The 21,654-nt window shown below is 31.4% G+C and overlaps 1 protein-coding gene across 13 annotated transcripts in view; it reads left to right on the plus strand.

The window, feature by feature from the left end:
* The window catches only part of LOC127712647 (uncharacterized), a 70,851-nt gene that overhangs the window by 43,510 nt on the left and 5,687 nt on the right, over positions 1-21,654 (plus strand). For 2 of the 13 annotated variants that reach the window (XM_052219203.1, XM_052219209.1), the window contains 8 exons: positions 644-754; positions 1,422-1,463; positions 2,050-2,091; positions 4,972-5,060; positions 6,191-6,304; positions 8,419-8,462; positions 11,676-11,956; positions 21,040-21,181. In XM_052219203.1, coding sequence (XP_052075163.1) covers positions 644-754; positions 1,422-1,463; positions 2,050-2,091; positions 4,972-5,060; positions 6,191-6,304; positions 8,419-8,462; positions 11,676-11,956; positions 21,040-21,181 — 865 coding nt within the window. Of the gene's footprint in view, positions 1-643; positions 755-1,421; positions 1,464-2,049; positions 2,092-4,971; positions 5,061-6,190; positions 6,305-7,113; positions 7,153-8,418; positions 8,463-11,675; positions 11,957-21,039; positions 21,182-21,654 lie in introns of all 13 variants that reach the window. The other 11 variants (XM_052219207.1, XM_052219210.1, XM_052219212.1 and 8 more) reach the window with 8 other exon arrangements.

The following is a 21,654-nucleotide window of genomic DNA, read 5'->3' on the forward strand; positions in this document are numbered from 1 at the left end:
GGACGATAAGATGGGGCTTAGACGAAGATACAATGTGCCTGTATTTGTTGTGAGAATTAATTTTAGCGGAATGATCATAATTTATGCATTGTGCTTGTAATTGGGATTGAAATGATTGTGCTTGTAATTGGGGTTTAAATAAAATGCGGCGAGTGCGACCTCCGTGCATTGTCTCTTGGTAGCGTGCTTTACCAATGAATTGAATATTTGTATTTACTGCTACTCCACTAAGTGTGCAGCATTTAAAAATAAGATCAGTGACTGGCCGACTTTAAGTCAAAATAATGGCTGGGGTATAAGATGGCATGTACTCCTCCGGATTGTTAACGGTACCAACATAAAACAGTCATCTATATATCCATCAACATCCAAGACATTTTTTTTATAGAATAATCATAGTTTTTAATAAGTACCTGTATATAGGGAGACTCTAAAGCATTTATTAATAAATGATTTGAATATTTCACAGAAACAAATTTACGACGCGTTTAAGAATAACACTGAAAATTTAATGCACTTGCATTTGTATTGTTTGTGTGAAAGATGATCACAAACTAATGATTGTAATAAAAATAGATAAACAACAAGCAATCAAAATAGATGTTTTGTGTCCATATACACCTTTAAATTTATTCTTAACAAGCAAAGCCAATCGTCATACAAGAAATGCCTTAGACATGTGGCTATCTTTGGGAGAGGACGAATATGGAAATCGAGTGAATTTCAGACCAAATTACATGTTTGGCTTGTTCAGGTGATCGAAGCTTGCTGTTGATAGATATTGAAGTGTTTGTTTCACGCGGTGCTGTTGCTTGTGTGCAAATGGCAAATGATACATGAAACAATGTGTGCATTATCCCACTATTTGTTGGATATTGTATTCGGATTTACACGAATAGCATTTCGGGAGTGGCGTTCAGCACATATCTCTTTCAGTACGCTGTTGCAGGCTTGTTTCTTCTATCCTTAAAGGGTTTAACATCAACTACACATATTCATATGTTTTAAGTTCTATACTTTCGTTATATCCACTTTTTCATACTGTTCTGTTGCAATATACATATTTATATACTCAGTGTGTTTTTAGCTTACACGTTTTGTGGTTGCCTTTAAATTGACAAATTAACATAATGGTTATTATTATTTCATCATACGATGTAATTAGAGTGAAATTAATCTGATTTTTTTAGCACCATCTGTAATTAATTGAAATTTTAAGTTAATCTATAGAATTATTGATAAATGAAATGTAACTATATATATATGGTCATGTCATTGGACAGAATCGTCTCACTTCATCATCTTGCTGCAACTGCATGCTGTAATGATAACATTAAAAAAATATATAAAAAAGTCGATTTGAGTTTGTTTAATGTACTATAAGGCTACGTCATTTCATCTCCGACATTTCTGTTCAACAGCTCCATACCAGAACATCCTGAGGTTAAACAAGATGATTTATCGTAAGTCGAACACACAAGTTCATTTCGCACACTTTTTGAACACATGTGTACCTGTTTTGTTTTGTGTTCAGCATTATTGTTTACCTCCAATATACAACTTTTTTGTTTCTTTTCAATACTCTTATCTTATCATAAACTCACATACATGTATCCACTGCACTATTGATGTATCGTTTCTTGTATGTTCTTGGTACATGTATATCACTACACCTTCTTTGTATTTATAATGGTATTACGACCATCTGTCTTGGTCAGTGTTGCATATTTTCTCCTTTGTGTTCTTTTCTTCATTTTTCAAGTATTACATAATCACTCAATATTTTATCTATCTTTCTATTTTGTCTTCCATATAGACTTTTAAAATTATCCGTTTTTAATCACCATTTTTACTTAAAATTGTATTTAGTGTAGTTCATGTTATATTAGTTTTTTTACATATTGAAAAATTTAAGAAGGTTAAGTATTTATTATAAACTGACCACAATCAGTTTACCATGTTTGTAGCTAACGAGTCTTTTTCAATGAATAATGCGTTTGCATATTTTTTTAAATTCTGCAAATAATTGTGTATTTCGATATAATTTAGTACAATTCCAGAGGATAGTGAATTTATACGAGACGTTTTATCGTAAGTCATGCACGTTTGACAATATCCTCCTTGTATACATATCTAGTTCCAATCGTTTAAACAAAAATTCATCATCTGTGTATCTACAAATACTCGACTGCCTCGTACTGTATGCATGCTTTGACTTCATTATCAATATTTACTTTAGTTTTCAAAGTAAAATATGTACTGAGACGGTAAACCTAAACTAAAACAGTTATATATATATACATGTTCAGTTTTAGCATAGGCCATCCTTAACAAATTATTTGTTTGATGTTGCCTACCCATGCTTTGTATGGTTGGGTAGTTGGGTAGGTAGGGATTTTATGTTTTTTTTACCAACAACTGTTACATGTTTTAGACAAGAAAACGACGCAAGAGCACGATAAAACTTTAAAAAAAAATTTCAAACGATTTGTTTTATGAAATTTTCGGGTAGGCTGCTTTTTAGGTGGGTAGGTAGGCAACATCAAACAACTTTAATTTTATTTTTGGCCATATGTATAATCAGTTTCAATCGTTACTGAAAATGTAGTATATCTTTCAATTGTCTGTTTTGTTTTTTAATTTTAAATCCTAAACAAAACATATAATCGTTTAAAAACTGCCTTTGAAATCAAATATATAACAGTACCATATAAGTTGATCCAGATGTATAAACAATCATTATTGTATCCCAGTGTCAATTATTCGCTTTGGTATAACCGCATAAAGTTCAAATATATACATTATAATATAGTGTTACAATTACTAGTAAGTGGTTGTTTCTGTATAAGGCCCTTGTGTAAGTTCGATATCTACTGCATTGGGGCCGGGGTCCAATTCAACGGACTGCAAATATAAACAAGGGCCAATACAGAAGCAACCAGTTTAATGTACAGTGCTTCAAAAATACATTCAATGTTTTATAATTATATAAGGCGTTTATCAGATACAATCGGAAACAACGCATCCTGTATTGGGCCAGTTTCAATACACATTTGGTTTAATAAAGCGTTATTTTTTTTCTTTTTTGGCTAATTTGCCACAAAAGCTGTCAAAAGGACAGCGTAATCGGAAATGCTTATGTCAATTTAACCGTATTAGGCCGAATTTGAATATTTTCGTACACTGGCTTATTCAGCATAGTCAAACATGTTTTTCATCTACCCACATTCTGTATATTATAAAGTTGTAACACAATATTTTAAAGTATTCAGATTTTAGGATGTTTCAAATATCATATAGCATACAAGGCTTCTTATCTTGAAAGATATTATATATTTTCTATAATCAACTTCAGTTGATGTTCTTTGGTGGTACAAATCTGACCAGCGATCCCATCATAAAAGGTCCAGAATCTATGTCTGATATCACATAATTTAATACGAATAAATTATTTGTGAACCGACGCCTCGATATTCTGGACTGCTTCCATCTGATTGATCCTTGAGATATTAAAGTTCAATCGAATATTTAGATATATTATGGAACGTTAAGATTATCAGGTTGATTCTGTCAATAATAGTGGTCAGATTGACAATGTCTGAAAGCCTGACAGATGCACGCGTCTCCAGTCATAAACGATTAAACGCTTCATTAAGTTTTGTTTTTTTGATTATCAATATGATAAAGCTGATATTTGAGATAGTAAAAGAATAACAAAATTGCATGTTTGTCATATCATCCTTGAACTTTATATATATATGTTACTGTAATGTTTTGGTGATAAGGAATTCCTTCATGTTTTTTGTTGTAAAAGATTACCCTGTTCATGTACAATAACATAACATTTCGTGTCTGTTGTGTATTGTCAAGCAATTCCTGTAAAGAGTGCAATAGATTAGAGCGTGTTTACCTATTGCGCAGTCTAAAGAATTCTTGGTCACATTTCGAACAACAACAAGATATTGTGATATTTGTTTTCGAACAACAGCAAGATGTTGTGATTATTGTTTTCGTACAAAATTAACAACAAGATGTTGTGATATTTGTTTTCGAACAACAACAAAATGTTGTGATATTTGTTAAAGTCTTTTTTTTTTAAATGAACATTCTACCATTCACGTAACGTTAACGTCATTTTTATTCTAATAGCGTACATGAAAACAATGAAATTATCCATAGTTCATTTTTCAAATTTTTTCGTTTGGAGACCACCAAAAGGTTCAAATCTCTGCGAGTCTTGCTAATATAGGTAATAGTTTAATATAATACTAATACGTAGCTTACTATCCGTATTTTAAGCATACGTGACTTACACCCAACTGGACAGATATGACACGGTGACTGATAGAATGCTTATACGTTGTACCATTATAATTTCAAAGCATTAAGCATTGCATGAAATCATTGTCTGATGTATACGACAAACAATTATCAAGAATCGTATTATTTTACCATTAAATAAAATTACATTGCATGATATATAATGAGCATGGCTAAATCACTACTACTGGCTTAGTCTTACGATGTAAAACAGCACTGAAGATTGCATGGTTAGAAATAGCCTTTAATGTTTCCTTTAAAACAATGACAATGTTTTAAAATAAGTGTCAACAAAAAAATCATATTTTCCTGTTGTGCAAATTGCACAGCATGCATTGATGATAGCTACTTAAAAAGTACATGTAGTGTTGATAGTCAAATACATCAATTTTATTAAAAACGCTTGTCATTTCCTGTGATAAATTATAAATGTAAACACTACATGATAACAAAAGGTTCATGCATTAAAGATGATAAATATTTTAGTTTTTCAAATGCATTCCAATTCAGACTGGACGTTTCTTTAAACTGTACAAACAACACTCTATCTTATAATTGTATAATAGGCTTCATGAGTGTCCTTATTGGGTATTACATTAAATCATTTACAAAAAAACCAACCCATCACAATTGTTTTTTACATGTTCTCAGGAAAGGAGCAGGTAGCGGACTTGATGGCAAACCCGGAACACCTACCTCAATCAACGAAGATTTAGATCGTATGGACTTGACCAATTTGAGTGAGTATGAAATTGACGTTACTACACTACAGTACTGTTTAGAGTTTTTATATGCATTTCCATAAGTCTCTAGCATGTACGACATCTTAAAACAATATAAACAAAATGTGAAAAAAGTATATAAGGTTTTAAATTAGATTTAAATGAAATAAAGACATAAAATCTTTGAATTAACCACAACAAGGCACAACTACATACATGTAGCTTCTAGTTCAATGATGGCCCGAAGAGCTCACATTTAAAGCAAGGTCATTAAGTTGTACTGTACATTAAAGTACTTTGAAATATTTGCCACTGGACGTAAGGCAAACAGCAATTAATCAATCATTTTTGAATAACAATAACAGCGACATTTACGAAAAATCCCAGGTAAGGGAAATAAGCAATTCAAAATTGAATTGTGAAAATTAGCGACAATTCGTATCATTCGTTATCTGTAGAGGATTTTTCGATCGAATCGGTTACAAACAGATTATCACAAAGCACGTTTGTATGTAACATTGAAAAAATACAAAGAAGGTTAAAATTGGAAAATTCAACTGTTGTCTTGTACTAATGGATGCATATTGGATTGATAGCATTACACAAAACACATTGCATACTTTGGATATGTTAAAAAATGCATGTCAAAGAGCACATATTTATTGATGAATATATTAATGCAGTAGTATGTATATTCGGAGCTTTTTTATTATTTAAAAAATAATGTAGATTCACATTTCTTTACATTTTCTTCTTGTGAATGAATACTATAGGACATAGTTTTGGTAGCTTAAACCTAGATCCAAATGTCTAGACCTGTTATTCTGTCAATTGAAGTAAGAATTAAAGAAGGTGGTATGAATGTATAATGTTCAGGAATGTCAATATTAATTCATCAATATTTTATTTTTGTTAGTTTTATGGTAACTAATTCTTATTCTGATAAAAAGTACGGAACACTAATCGAAGTACAAGCCCCAGCCCCCTTTCAGTTATGTCAGCCATGTCAGAAAGTCCGGGCATACTGTCATGGTTGATAAATAAAATAAATAATTCTAGTTGTTTGGTTGTTAGCATCCAGAGCATGTATATGTACTTATGTGATGACACCAATAAGCATGAAACACACAAACATTACATTTTTACAGATAATGAGGATTATGATCCGGAGTCAATTGAACTGGTACCTCCAGTTGTTATTGTAGAGAGTAAGTCGGGCAAACCACTGCACCGTCTGTCTATCGATATCAAACTTGCTTCTGGTATATCTTCCCTTTATTACACGCTGCTTGTCATGCTGCTTAATAAATAAGAAGACATGGGTAACAGTTTATTGTTCAAATGTTGACACGGTGTAAACGAAAATGCAATAAGTTTTCACACGGTGTAAATGAAAAGGCAATAAGGATTCACATTTTTTAATAGAATGCTCTAAAATTCACACCATGTAAATGAAAATGCATAACGTACATTCATATATTGAAATATCAATTCCGACCGAATGCCTGTATTAAATTTACCTACAAGAATCAACCATGCCGATGAAATCAACATATTCAATTCTGCAAGTGTTTTTGAAACAAAAATACATGATTGTTAATAGTCGTCATTTTGAGTCTTCTAATGAAAGATATATTTTTCGGATTCTTTTTCGCTAAAAAAAAACTCAAAAACCTTTGTATCCAATCAAATGCAGACAACTTTTTTTATTTTTGTACACGTATTGCAGTACTGTTATATGTACTAATACTCGCTAGTGATAGACAAACAGGAAACATTTGTAAAGTACAATTTATATCTTTGACATTTCATATCGTTTCGTTGCCAATATTTTGAACAATAAACAATTGTCTTCTTACAATTCGCTTGCGAGATGATGAAGTGTTTGGTAAACTCGTGCAGTGAAATTAAGAATGGAGTTTTGTAAATTTATGTCTAATGATGTTTTACTATATTTTTTAAATAATTGTGAAAACAAATAAAATTGTTTTAATAATGTCTGTATTTTTCGTATCATTAAAATAATCTTGAACATATTCACAGTATTTGATAATTCATATGTATTACATAGACATCGTGTATAAATATATCAGACAGAAAAAGATTAAAGGTTTGTTCATAGAGAACTTGAAGATGGCATTTTTGCATTGAATAGTTAACGTAGTGGAATTGGTTGGGATTTGTAAATTAAACGCAATAAAATCATAGTTTTTTTTACACATACATGTACATATTGCACACTTTTTTCATTTACGAAATGACAATTTACAAAGCTTTTATCGAGAAAAAATGATTTTATCATTATTGAAACTTTATTGGTTGTAACTCTTGATTTACTTATATAACAGATAAGTATGATTTATTGAGCGGCATTGCTTTTTATCAATAGCTTCAAAGCATTGATTACAAGACATGTTTACCCTTTGCAGCGACATCTACTTGTCAAAATAAAATTTTCTTATGGTGATGTTTGGTTTCGCTGGGCTTTGTTGATTATATGCTTATATTGCTATTAACAGACTAACGACCATTTGAAAAAGCTATTTAGTCACGGAAATAATACAAAATTATAAGATTTATATGTCAACACGAAGAAAACAATTAATAGATTTTTGTAAAACTTTCAACCTCCCAGTTATTGGACATTAAGTTCTAATGTCGTCATATTGAAATAAGAATGAAACATATAACCAATACAAAAATCATAATAATTTTAGACCTTGTGCGTCTATTATTAATTGATTACCCCAATTTTCTGGTTATTTTTGTTGACTATCATTTTACATAGTCAAGTTCAACTATCAAATGGTGGTTATACTTGGTATTTATAGATAGCTACTTACTAAAATACCTTTCACTTACTGAGTCTTAGTATAAATTTTATTACACAAGACAACCTGTTGCATACCCAGTTTGTAAAGTTTGGTGACTTTTACGTTTTTCGACACAAACGTTTATTTTCTAAAAAAGAAAAATGGTATTAAGCATACCAAAATATAATTTTAATGCCATTGAAAACAAAATTGTCTAAGCGACTCAGTTTTTGAAATTTGCTGTTTAATATGTTTATATAGTCAAGAATTTGTTTAATGAATTATGTTGATATTTTGCTTATTATATTACAAATCATGAAGATATTATACGCTTCGTTTGCAACCAATTAGCATAAATTGTGTAAAACATTTTACTTTTGCCATTTATCTAGATTAACGTTATTTCCACATGTTAAGTAATATAAGAAATACACATTGTTTTTTTTACTTTTGCGATATGCAAACATAAATGTTTTTTTTTCATAAAGTGATTTTTACAATTGCATTTGAAACTGAATCTTGAACATTATACAATTGTTTTACTAACACCTTGTGTATTATAGGATTACAAGACGACGACGATGATTTATTAAAGAAAAAGAGAACTGTAAGTAAAGTTTGGAATTCTTCCATGTAATCATAGATTGTATTCCACTGTTTTTTTGTAAATATTAATGGCAAAATCAACTTTTGATTGGCTGAGAAAATACCACATGACATTGAACAAAACTTCATATTCTCTTTTGAATATCACATTCCCCTCTGTCTACCTCGTGCGACGTTACGCACGGTTAATAGACAAAATGTTTTGAAATTTTTTTAAGATAGCGATAATCTAGTCATTATCGTGTTCAAAATTATTGAAAATTTTTTCAATCGAAAAAACAAGAGAAAAAAAAATCTTTTCATAGAATAAGCTGGGATAATCATACTAACTATATTATATATATTATGTCCCAGGAATAAGTAATTAACTTTTAATCAGTACTGTTTAACTATAACGTGTTAAGTTATTTAAGCAAGCGGATAAGAGAAATTGTATTAATATTAATAAGTCATGTTCAGGAAAAAAAACAAAGTGTAGACTAAGGAATAAAAACATTCATTAGCCTTGGCGTAGGGAGATATAAAGATTTGTTTACCCTCGAAAAGTCATATTTTCATCGGTCGATGCCCTTGGGAGATATTAATTTTCTTTGATGAACACATGAAATCTTCATATCTCCCTCAGGCAAGGGAAATACATGTAATAATGTTCATGTTCCATTTTCATTAGTATTGTTCATATTCAAGAGGTGTTTCATTCGTGTAGCTGAGTTTGCTTGTTTTACATTCTTCGTAAATGTATCTTCATAAGCCACAACCGTCCTGCAGTCTTTAACTTTATTCTTAATGCATAACTTTAGATTCGCTTATACCTGTAATATTTTATCTCAAAATTGTAAGTGACGTTTTCTAACAAAAATATAAAATCACATTTTATGCTATACATTCTAGTATACTTGTCGAAAATACCCAACCAAAGGGAGATAAATCAAATTTCCCAGTTGCGCTAAAGTGGCCAATTAAATGAAATGCACATGTAATCAGTAACAGTTTGCTGTTTTGAATTCGAAATTAATTGTAAAATAAATTTAAATAAAAGTCGTGTAAGATTATATGGTATGTCTGATTTTGAATCATATAGTTGAGTTTGTAAATACTGCTGCGACTTTAAAGCTTATTTTGACTATATCACATTCTGAATTTTTTTAACATTTTAAATTAAACCAATAAGTAAACACATTTTTACAATTTTCGATGCAATATTTTACCAAAAGGGTAGTATATTTTTACTGCTGCTAGAAATTAAAGTAAGTGAAACAATATGGACGAATTAGACCGTTCACCATAGCTTTAACCAAATAATTGGCTCAACGTATCAAGCATATTGATTATCGGTTTCCCAAATATGGTGCAAACCTTTTAGTTTTAAATTTTTGGGATTTCTTTTTTTGGAGATATCTATACAAGGTTGCTGTAAATGCCTCACTTTTATCAGAGGATCTTCGGTTTAAACACCCCGTTTTCTCACCAACGTTTTGAGAGGTGTATTTTGATGCAAATATCTTAAATCTATTTCTGTACACTTATGTACTGTAACACCGTAAATTACCAATATTGTATTCATGTAATAAATCTATAAACGGTATTAACTCACTAAACCTGAAAAAGTACGCACATCCTGGCAATACCTGGGACAAAGCTAAACAAACTTCAGATAATTACAAGAGTATTGATTACCGACACAGTTCTATTGACAAACGATAAACGTTTTCTAATTGATTCCGACGGCGCTAAACAGTATTCCTAAAAGGCTTTTCATCATCACCAATGGTGCTTTATTTTTTCATCAATATTTTAACATCTCATCCTATTCTGAATAAGAATTTGCATGCAAAACATTTTTATTCAACACACAGTGATAGATTATTTGAGTTTTGACATGGAAAAGGAGACATTATGTAAATCTACTAGTAAGTCGATAATTTTCTGATTAATTTAACATTGTTTCAATTAAATGTATCATGTTAGGTTTTTACCTTTATTTAGCACAGTCGTTTAATTATTTATGATGATGCTTAAGTTAGAAATCGAATTAAGATCCATCTGATATTAATTGAACTAGGTCCATGTATTTTGTCGATACAGGATCAAGAAAAAACGAAGTCAAAGTAGACACTGAAGTCAAATTGTAGTCATCTGTAAAAAAAAATACTTGTGTCTTAAATTTAATGATTTATTGTCTCATTCCTGCACGAACAATGTTTTATTAGTAAATTACAGTAGAAGAACGTTTGAATTCCATTTTGATCAGTAAAACATAAGCTCAAATATTTTGATTGCACTTGATACCCAAGGGTCTGGGTGGGGTTTACAGAATAGGAAATAATGGAACGACACAAAATAATAGTGAAATATAAGCTAAAACATTAAGAGAATGATGTGGTACTATATAGATTTGAGAATAATGAACAGAAGATAAAAAAAACATAAAAAGTAAAAAAAAAAAAAAAACAATACAGAAACGAAAACAAACCAATCTAGACCTTGTGCACCTGTCCTAAGTCAGAAAACCAATCTAGACCTTGTGCACCTGTCCTAAGTCAGAAAACCAATCTAGACCTTGTGCACCTGTCCTAAGTCAGAAAACCAATCTAGACCTTGTGCACCTGTCCTAAGTCAGAAAACCAATCTAGACCTTGTGCACCTGTCCTAAGTCAGAATCTGATGTTCAGTAGTTGTTTGTTGATGTGATTCATAAGTGTTTCTCGTTTCTCGTTTTTTATATAGATCAGACCGTTGGTTTTCCCGTTTGAATGGTTTTACACTAGTAATTTTTGGGGCCCTTTATAGCTTGCTGTGTGGTGTGAGCCAAGGCTCCATGTTGAAGACCGTACTTTGACCTATAATGGTTTACTTTTATAAATTGTGACTTGGATGGAGAGTTGTCTCATTGGCACTCATACCACATCTTCTTATATCTCTTTACACCTGTTTCTGTTGAGAACATATTACTATCAGCCTCGGGGTACCAGTAACTGGAACATTGTACTGGCATGATTCAAATACTATATTGTGTTTGTACATTTCCAGTTCATAAACATATGCAATTGAATTAGCGCCTGCGACGAAAGTCGTAGAAGCGAGACTTAGGTATGCTATTTCTATCGTCGGTGGTGTCGAAAATGGTTAAACGTTTGTGGTAAGGTCACACAAATGTTATTTGTCCCTGTGTTAGCAACTTATTACATAATATTCCCTCACTGCTTTTTTGCAGATACATACACTGACCATACCCGATGACAGTACATATAGAAATACTGACGACGACAATAGAGCCTCGGAATCACCTACACAACCCCCTCCTTCGCCAAATATTTCGTTCTCGAAAGAAACAGTGAAACCACCTTCTCCTCCTAAAAAGAAGGCACCCGTCACTAAGAAAACATTAGAAAAGAAACCGTTCAACAAAAAGAAAAAGGAAGATATGGAAAAAACAGTTGAAGAACCGCCACCACCGAGAGAACCAACACCACCGCCACCACCTGTCGAGGAAAAGTAAGTGAAATTTGTATTGATTATACTTATGTTGTTTTACTTTTGGTTTATTCCCTGATTCTGTGTGATAGGTCATGTAGGGTGTGTTGTTAATTAGACCAAACATTAAGAGATATCTTTCTGCACTTAAGATTAATTTCAGAAGCTTCCATGAGCAAGTGTCTACTTTTTTTTTAGAATTTACAAGACGCTTATATTGACTGAAGATTGTGTATGTCTTATGTAGACAAAATGCGTGTCTGACGTACTTTATTATAAGCTTATAGTATGTTTAAGGACGTTTAACAACCACTGATGGTGGATGATATGTCAAGAGGGAATCACCATCCAAGTAGTCAATATTATGGTTTTAACATGAAATATTAATTTAGTGGTCATTTTGGTTTACCAAATGTTGATTCATTGAACTGACTTCAATGCGCACGAAACTAGATTTATTTTCAAACTCATTACATCACGTACGCTTATCAGAATTTGCGAAACAATACGAAGTAAACCTGCGTTACCCTAGCACTATCAGTGTATATGGACAAATACAGTGGTAGACAAGAATTTTAAACCGAAAACAAGCTTTTTTAATGATCGGGAAAATAATCTCGACTTTTTCCTCGTAATATTTGCCGTTCCTTGTGGCTAGCTTGAATCATCATGCAAACAATTATGCGTAACAATGAAATGAATGGAACACATCTGTAAATAATTGAACGTTATTTGGTCTGTTTTAAAAGATGTCCTGCATTTTCATATTAATTTATTATTCGCCATGTGTAAATATTTAAAATCGTGCAGTTTTATTTTGATTACATAATGAAAATTTGGGTGAACACGCTTTCGATTTAAATTTTTCAGAAGTACGATCTACCGCATTCAGCAGAAAAATGCACAACATTTGAAATTGATTTAATGAAAAAAGATCGTGTAATTTCATTCATTGTTAAATAATAAGTACAACATACAAATGTACATAGTTATTCTTCTGTCTTTTTCCTTTATATGTCATCGTGAAAGTTTTTATTCGTGCTTCCCATAAGCTGTCTTTTAGAATTAGAGTTAATATCATTTCTACAAAACCCCATGGGTGACCGGGTAATAAAAGTATGGTCATCTATGGACATTTCTCATGCGGCAGTACAGCTTATGCTGAAGAAGGACACCCTATGGATGTGCAGGATGTATGAACACGAGGCCATTCCTCTTGTATATGGACGGACCGTGCGAGGGCTGTAAAGCCAACCTAGGTCGTTAAACACACCCATCGTAATCATTGTATAGGGAGACTTCAACGCTCATTGTATGTTTAAGGAACCCTTCAACAAACCTTTGACGGTTCCGTTGGTGGCTTCATTACTTGCAAAGCAAAATGTCTGCCATTATCTTAGATACACTATGATTTTCCAGTGGTTGTAAAATAATCTGCTTTTCTTATCGGTCGACTAACGCTGTAGAACATAGCAGTTCGATGTTTTGTTATTTTGTTCTCGTTCTGCATATATATGCATGGCATGTTTGCCTCTGGACATTAAGCAAAAACAATCAATTTCTACAAGAGTACATATGTACGTTGTGAGTCTCAGTTCACGTTTGCAAGCTTTTCAATTGTGTGTTGAAGAACAAACGGTCACGTACATGTAATTCTTTAGTACAAAGCTTCACAAATATTTGTTACAATATAAAAAGAACCCCCAAAAGAAATATACATAAAACAAATGTTAAATTACATGGACTAAAAAGTCTTTTGTAGTTATGTGTAAACAAGAATTAACCATATTTACAAAAGTTTTCTATAGAATGAAAAGTCTAGCGAATACTTCAACGTTCCTTGAATACTGAAAATTTTAGTATAGTAAATCAGTTCTACAAAGGCGTGAAATAAAACCTGAAGGCATCAATAAATAATGAAACTATACAAAGGTTATATAAACAATGCGATTTATAGTACGGCACTTGTTTGTTTTGTTTTATATATGGGCAATTAAGTGTAAAGTGACATCGAACACATTGCGTGTTAAATGTTTTCAAAAGAAGACACGAATTTCTCTTAACGTGTCAATGACGATTGGCGAAAAGGACTACCGTACTTTGAATTAAATAGATATATTTACTTAGCTACATAATCGCCTAGTTACCAGTTTTCCTTACTCAATTAAAACATTCACGCAATGTAGAAATAAATGAAATACAAATTTGCACCTTTTAAAAATTGTCAAATTGACAATAAAGAAATTGAATTTAAATATACGGTTCAATACGTCTTTAGAAAAAGAAAAATGACAAATTTGAACTTAAAAGGAACACAGTGCAGTAAAAACATTTAAATAAAATTTCTTTACTACTGGGTGAAATAGTTTATTGGCTTAAGTCCAATAATGCTAATAAAACTTTTATTTCAATAGTTAAAATAAGTTATTTGTAAGTATTTTTTATTTTGGATTGTCACTTTGATGATGAAGTTGCAACGGTAGTCGATAATTGTTTAGGAACTTAAAATTAAATCCATCAGACGAATTTGACATACCGCATTTGAAGGTTTGTTAGTATATAGAATACAGTAGATATTAATTAGTCAGTGTGTGTGTATGCCTTTTTCTTTTTCTTGAAACTGAGTTTTTTCTTGAGGTTGTAAGTGGCTGTGGTTGTTAGTCTTAAGCTTACCACAAGACACTTGCTTGATATAAAACTATGTTGATCTATACAACAAACATGAATCTGTCTTACTGACCAGAAAAAAAAACATGCAAACATTTGTTAAATAGTAAAACATACAACGTACTAAGCATCTTCAATTTCATTAGGTGCATTTGTTAGCAGAATTTACGAAGTATCGTGTTTCGAAAAGGGGGGAGTTGTTGTCTTCAATCAAACTTCGTCAATAAAATATGCCTGATTTGTCACAAACCTGAACAATGAGTGCACTTTGTCAACTTTTGAGAAAGACTTGCACGTGTTTAAACTACTCGTGCTTTGTGAAGATACTTTAAAACTTTAAGACAGTTTAATTTGCCATTCAAGATTCAAAGAGGTCAGTTTCATTCTTCAAAAGAGGATGTTGTTATTGTGAGTGTTCAGATCCTTAATAATACTCAGCAGAGACGTCCAGAGTCGCCATACAACTCAGTGGCGGATCAAGGGAAAGGGGGGGAGGGGGGGGTCCGGGGGTTGGAACCCCCTTTTTTGACGAAAATGATTTTGAATGGGGACATATGGTTGGAAGCCCCCTTTATCCTGGGTTGCGACCCCACCTTTAAAAAATGACTGGATCCGCCCCTGAGTGTAAATAAATAGTACTCAACGTAAATAGCCTACATTTGCAAAGCCCAATTAGCACATGACTATCAGAATAGTCTACATTCAGCAGTTTAGCGGTTATACACAGGCATATTATACTCACTCTAAATTCACCTAAAACGTGCCCCGGCTTATACGTGAAACGTGAATTGAGATTTGAAATTGTTCACGTGACTTTCACGTTATCTTTACAACAAAATGTTGGAAGTTTTCATGATTTTGATTATATTCAAAAATTTGAATGTTATTTGAAGAACTTTTTTGACGTGAAAAAATAATCTTGTGATTTTTTCGTGAAATTCACATGAGATTCACGTGAAATCAGTTCATGTGACTTTCACGTATAAGCTCCTTAATTTGAGCTGAAATTCACGTGAATTGAGATTTAAAATTGTGCACGTGAAATTCACGTTAACTTTACCAAAAAAAAAAAAAAATGGAATTTTCCATGATTCCAATTTAATCAAAAATTTTTGATGATATTTGAATAATTAAAATTTTGAAAATTCACGTGAATCTTACGTGAAAAAAATCATGTGAGTTTCACGTGAAATTCACACGAATTTCACATGAGATTCACGTGAAGCGCACGTGAAATCAGTTCACCTGAGTATCACGTATACGCTCGTTTGAGGTGAACTCCACGTAAGTCAAATTTCCATGTATACCTTTACTGTGCAGGAATGGGTTATGCGGAGAACTTATATCATTTTTAACATTTGAATGATAAACACATTTATGCACGAGGCAAATATGTAATATATTTAAATTAAGATGAAAATTACATATTAGTAATCCGAAAACTGTCCTGAGTAGTGAACGATCTATTAAATAAACATAATTTAGAATTATACTGTATATAAAATGTAAGCAAAATTTGTAATTTTTGCCATTTAAATACTTGTGAAGTTCATTGAAGTATAGTCAGTGATGGTAAGGTCAACAATATTTACTTGTCATATTAATATTGTTAAAGTCGTTTGGATGATTAGTTTGATTTTGGTTTAAAGAACACTAAAATAGTTTCACTGACATGTCATACTTACCAAGGGTGGCCATTTTCATTAGCAACCGAATCTGCGACAGAATTCGTTTGAATAATCATTTAGAGAAGTTTATCCATGGAAACATGCAATATTCTGATGCAAAGGAATTCTGTACATAATGTTACACGCATAAGACCAGGCTTTTTTTACGTAGCTGTTATTGTTGAAAGCATTAATAAATGGAACAATAATTCCTTTAAAATAAGTCTTGCTAAAAAAATTATGTTAATCATATTTTTTGCAGATTCTTTCTTCAATAGAAATTGTATTGATTTCTTATTATTTAAGTCAAATCTACCAAGGGACACTTTCATTCGCACACGAAACTGCGTCCGAATTCGTTTGACTAATAATGCACAAATTTTTTTACAAGGAAACATCCAATATTCTGATTCAAAGGAATTCTGTACAGAATGTAACACACATAGGACCAAGCTATTTTTGATGTAGTAGTTGTTAAAAGTAATAAAATTGTAAATGGAACAATAATTCCATCAAAAGAAGTCTTACCAAAGTATTGTATTTAGCTATACGTACGTTTTGCAGATTCATTCTTCATTACAAATTTAATTGATGCTTTTGTTCTTTTATTCAAACGTAACAGCAAATATCGGGAATTTTTATTCAAAATATCAATTAAAACGAATAAAGCAATTTTATTTCAAACAATATGTTTAATTGATTAACTCGATTAAGTAAGTGAAAACTATCAATTTTGTCAATTTCCTCCCGATTGTAAAATACGAAGCATGTTGATGGTGGATTAATAGAGTCAATATTAGCTGATTAGAGCGTTATCAAATAGAATTTTTAATTGTTGATTCTTAGATACAGACAGATAAAACGTTGTTATGTACAGTCATTGGTTATATCAAGAAAACTTTCTTGAATAAGTCCGATTTTGAGGTTTGATTTCATCGGATTATTATGCTCAATTTTGCAATACTGAACATTTAATGTGACATACATTTTTAAAGTGTAAATTACATAAATAGTTATACTATAGTGATTATATAACATTTTCTCATTCTATAGATGGTAAGAAATGCCAGTTATATGAGTTTTAGTTTTAGTGTACTTGTGTATCCAAGAAGATTGTATACTGTGCTCATGCAACGTACCGCTTGATTTATAAACATAAATCTAGACGTATTAAGAAATATTAGTCAACGTTATTTCTATCCATAATTATTTTTCAATTTGGATTGAAAGAAATTAAAACGTATATTTTCCCATTAGTCCTGACTGAAATATAATTTTAAAAAAAGGGGAGTTATAAAATTGACAATTTTAGAAGGAATTTAACACAGTTGCATTTTAGGTAGGATAACCCTAATTTTTTCATTCTTTGGATCTTTGATTGACAACAAAATCAATTATTAACACTGTAGAACGTCGCACATTCAATATTGATCTTGATATTTCAAACGTTGACAGAACTTTGTACATGTTATAAAATGGAAATATCATGTCATGGGAGGATTATTCCAAAGCTATGTAAATTAAGATAAGAAAGAAAATATCTATCAAACTGAGACATTTTCAAATGTTCCTGGATTTATGGTAGGTTCTTATATTTTTTATGTGTTATTTCAAGTGCTTTATTTTTCATATATAAAGATCATCTAAAAGAAAATATATATATATATATATATCAACCGTTTACTCATAAGCATCTCTTATATTCTGGTATTATTTTATAGAACCTCTATAGTGTTCTATTCTATACGTAAAATCAACTTTCTTCAATTCCCAATTATTTTAAATGTTCTATTGTAGAACGGTAGATTACCTGCGGGGTCAAATAGGTATTCCGTTTGGTAGCTGTTGCTGAAGGTTTTGAAAGATATAAATAGAAACATATATTAATTGGGTTGGGGTTGGAAAAGGGGGGAAGCAGTAGTGGACGCATCATAATAATAATTTGCAGACTGATTGACCAAAATAGGCAAAAAAGAACTACCGTCTGCGTCTGAAAGACCATGAACAATCATCAAAACAGCGCGAGAGAAACACTAACGACTGAGCAACATAAACTCCATTCAAAATGGCGGGATTCATGTGCACCCCGAAAGTTAAAGAAAATATGACGTTTCAGATAATATTTTGCATACTTCTCTTATCAATTGATTTATTGATTTCAAAATGATATTACCTGTGTGATTTATCTCACTTGATCGTAAATGCAAATAAAGAATATCGCTTTATTAAAATTCATAAATGATAAGTGACACGAATTCAATGAATTGACATATTATACAAGCCATTGAAATATAGATGCACTTTTCAATTCATAATTTTCACTACACCATAACGGATATTCAAAATGCAAATACTTGTAAAACATCATCGTCATAAGGAGGAATTTATGTCTACAGAGAAGGCTAGTAATTAATTATTTCAATTTCATTTTTTTTTTTCCAAATGTGTTTCTATTGATAGGCTTTTTTTAGAATTATTTTACTCTGCACACTTTACAAGAAAGAGATCTATCAGAATCAACCTAACACGACAACCAGTTCCGGTTTTAGATGGGCATAGATGGCGTACTAGAGGGCGTACTCCCCTCCCCCTTTTTGAGAGAAAACATATCATTTTTATTATACAATCGTCCACAAAGTTATGGGCGGATCATTTTTATGGCATTACGCTCCCCCTTTTGAAAAATCATGGATTTGTCCCTTACAACTACGCATATCTGTTTACAAAGCATAGCTCAATAAAAGTGCATATACACGCAAGTGTTAACACGATATATTTGTTTGGCACTGTGTTGTTCTATACATAGTAGTACTCTAGAAACAGTAATTTATTGATATAAAAATAAGGAGATGTGGTATGACTGCCAATGAGACAACTATCCACCAAATTTCAAATAAAGTGGATGTAAGTAATTATAGGCAATCGTACGGCCTTCAACAATGAGAAAAACCCATACCGTATAGTATGCTACCTTTTTTTCTAAATTTGCATGTACCAAGCTCCTATGTTATGTTCAACTGTTTCCACTCCTTTAATATTTGATTCATTTGAACAAAACGATGTAAAAGCGCTATTTTCGGCTCCTTGATTTTTATAAGATGGGCTGTAGTTAAAATACTAGGAATCTACTTGTAGTAGGATTTAATTTTTTTTTAAATAAAGAAAATATTCATAACTTGCTTAATAGCAGGACAAAACATATCCTTAGATCATTATCTCCTGAATGGAGCATAAATGGTAAAAGGGTCGATTTGGATATATATCACTATGATATTGAAATGCATTCAACAACATGACGGGCTATACAAGTTTTTTCAGTTTTCGTTTTAGGGTATTTTCGTAAAACAGAATACGAATTTCGATAAAATTCCATCAGAGAAATTGATTTCCCGCACATTTGTATATCTGAATACCCAAAAGTATGATGATAATTAAACAAACATGCACCAATAACCTTCGGGGGCTCATCAGGTACAAATACCGTAGCTTCTGTCTCATATTAATTTGATTCATGTCGTTTAACACTGACTGTATACGATCCATATATATTGCGAAAAAAAACCTGAAGACTATTACATAAAAATCCGACTTTAGGTGTAAATCTATTTTTAAAAAATATAAAGCAGGACATACGTAAGACACAAACGGTAGCTGTAAGGAATTCACATTAAATTCAAATTAACTTTTTCATCGGACTGATTTTATGTTTATAAGATTCGAAAATAGTTGAGCCCCGCAGGTAAAATTTAAATGCACTCAACTTTAATACCAATTGAGACTGCAATAGAGAAAAATATTGGATCTATTCAATTTGAACAGGGTCAATGATATTATTGAGTGTTATGTTTGACTATTGACATAAGCTTTGTCAATATTCTGGACAATACTTTAAAGAAAAATGTATGCCCTTATTGAACCAATATATTAACTTTTGACAAATGATTTGTTAGAATAAACACGTATTTTAAAGAATTTGTTATTTTATGTTTTGATCTTGCTACTTGGAAAAGACAATATTGTAAATTATTGAAATATAAAAAAATAGATCTTGATTTTAAACCATCAGAAAAGGACTGTGAAACTGCATCTTCGTTAAGGTAATCAATTTATTGTGCTCAAAATAGATTTAGATATATAAGAATTGAATAATTTTGTAAATTTTTATGAAATATCAAAGGTAATGAATATTTTTCTATGTGTCGTTCAGAAAGTCTGCAGTGAAATATTGAAATAACAGCAACACTGACAAAAATAACACGTTAAATTTCACGTAATTTTATAAAGTATTTCCTGATACGTGTATATATAAAAGGGACAAAATATTGCATCAGAAATGATAAACAACAAATCTAGTCTTAGAGTTGTTTGTTGTTTTTTATTTTTGTATTATTTGTTTACGCGTATCAGTTTTATCGACGGAGTCGGAATTTTAGTTTTTGATAATTATTCAATGAATGGTGATACTTAGTATATGATATCAATGTTCACACTTGTATATGACATAGATCAAAGATCAAAAGCATGAACTCATTTGGTTGATTGATTGGTGTTCAACGCTATTTTCAGCATTACTGGCTTCATAGCGGTTCGGCAGGAAACTGACAATCGTAGTCAACTAAGATTGGAGTAGAACGCACCTATCACATGCTTGTTTCCAGCTCACAAACTCAGTGTTGACAGGCTAGTGATACAGAGGCCCCAGCATGAACATGTTTCCTACGGATATATAAAAAGATTGTATACTAAAGACTGTTTTTTTTCTATTTTCAGAAAAGAACCAGAAATAGTAGTAAATCTGCCAGAACCAACCTTGCCTGAATTTAAAGAACCAGGACCAAAACAAAAGAAAGAGAAAAATAAACCTGAAAAATTTGCTATTCCGAAAACTGAAAAACCTAAAATAGAAGATGATGTAAGAAACAGTTTTATTCTAAATGACTTTGTATTCTTTATACATTTCAATTTTATAAAAAATACTAGTTCAGCTGACTAGATAGGACATACTAAATTGTGATACTCTATATACAAATCGGAGGAAGACATCGACGCATAACAATGGTTGATAGAAAGATCCAAGATAATTTATATTGAAGCAGAAATTCAAACTCGGTGATTTTCTTGTTTCTGTATTGATATTTTTACAATGAGATTGTCGGGTAATTTATATATAAACAGTATGTTGATTTCTACGCCAAATATGGGTAATTATTTTTTGATATTTCTCCGAGGCCGTTAACTGAAATACACTATAAGGCTCAATTGTCCTCTAGGGATTAATTCTGCTAGTGACGTCATTAAATGTAGTGACGTGTGAGTTATTTACTACATTTTGAAGGCCTCACATGACTTTGAGAAATAGAACAGCAATAGGTATTGTTTATAAAA

The sequence above is a fragment of the Mytilus californianus genome, unplaced genomic scaffold, assembly GCF_021869535.1.
Source record: "Mytilus californianus isolate M0D057914Y unplaced genomic scaffold, xbMytCali1.0.p SCAF_8, whole genome shotgun sequence".
NCBI lineage: Eukaryota > Metazoa > Mollusca > Bivalvia > Mytilida > Mytilidae > Mytilus > Mytilus californianus.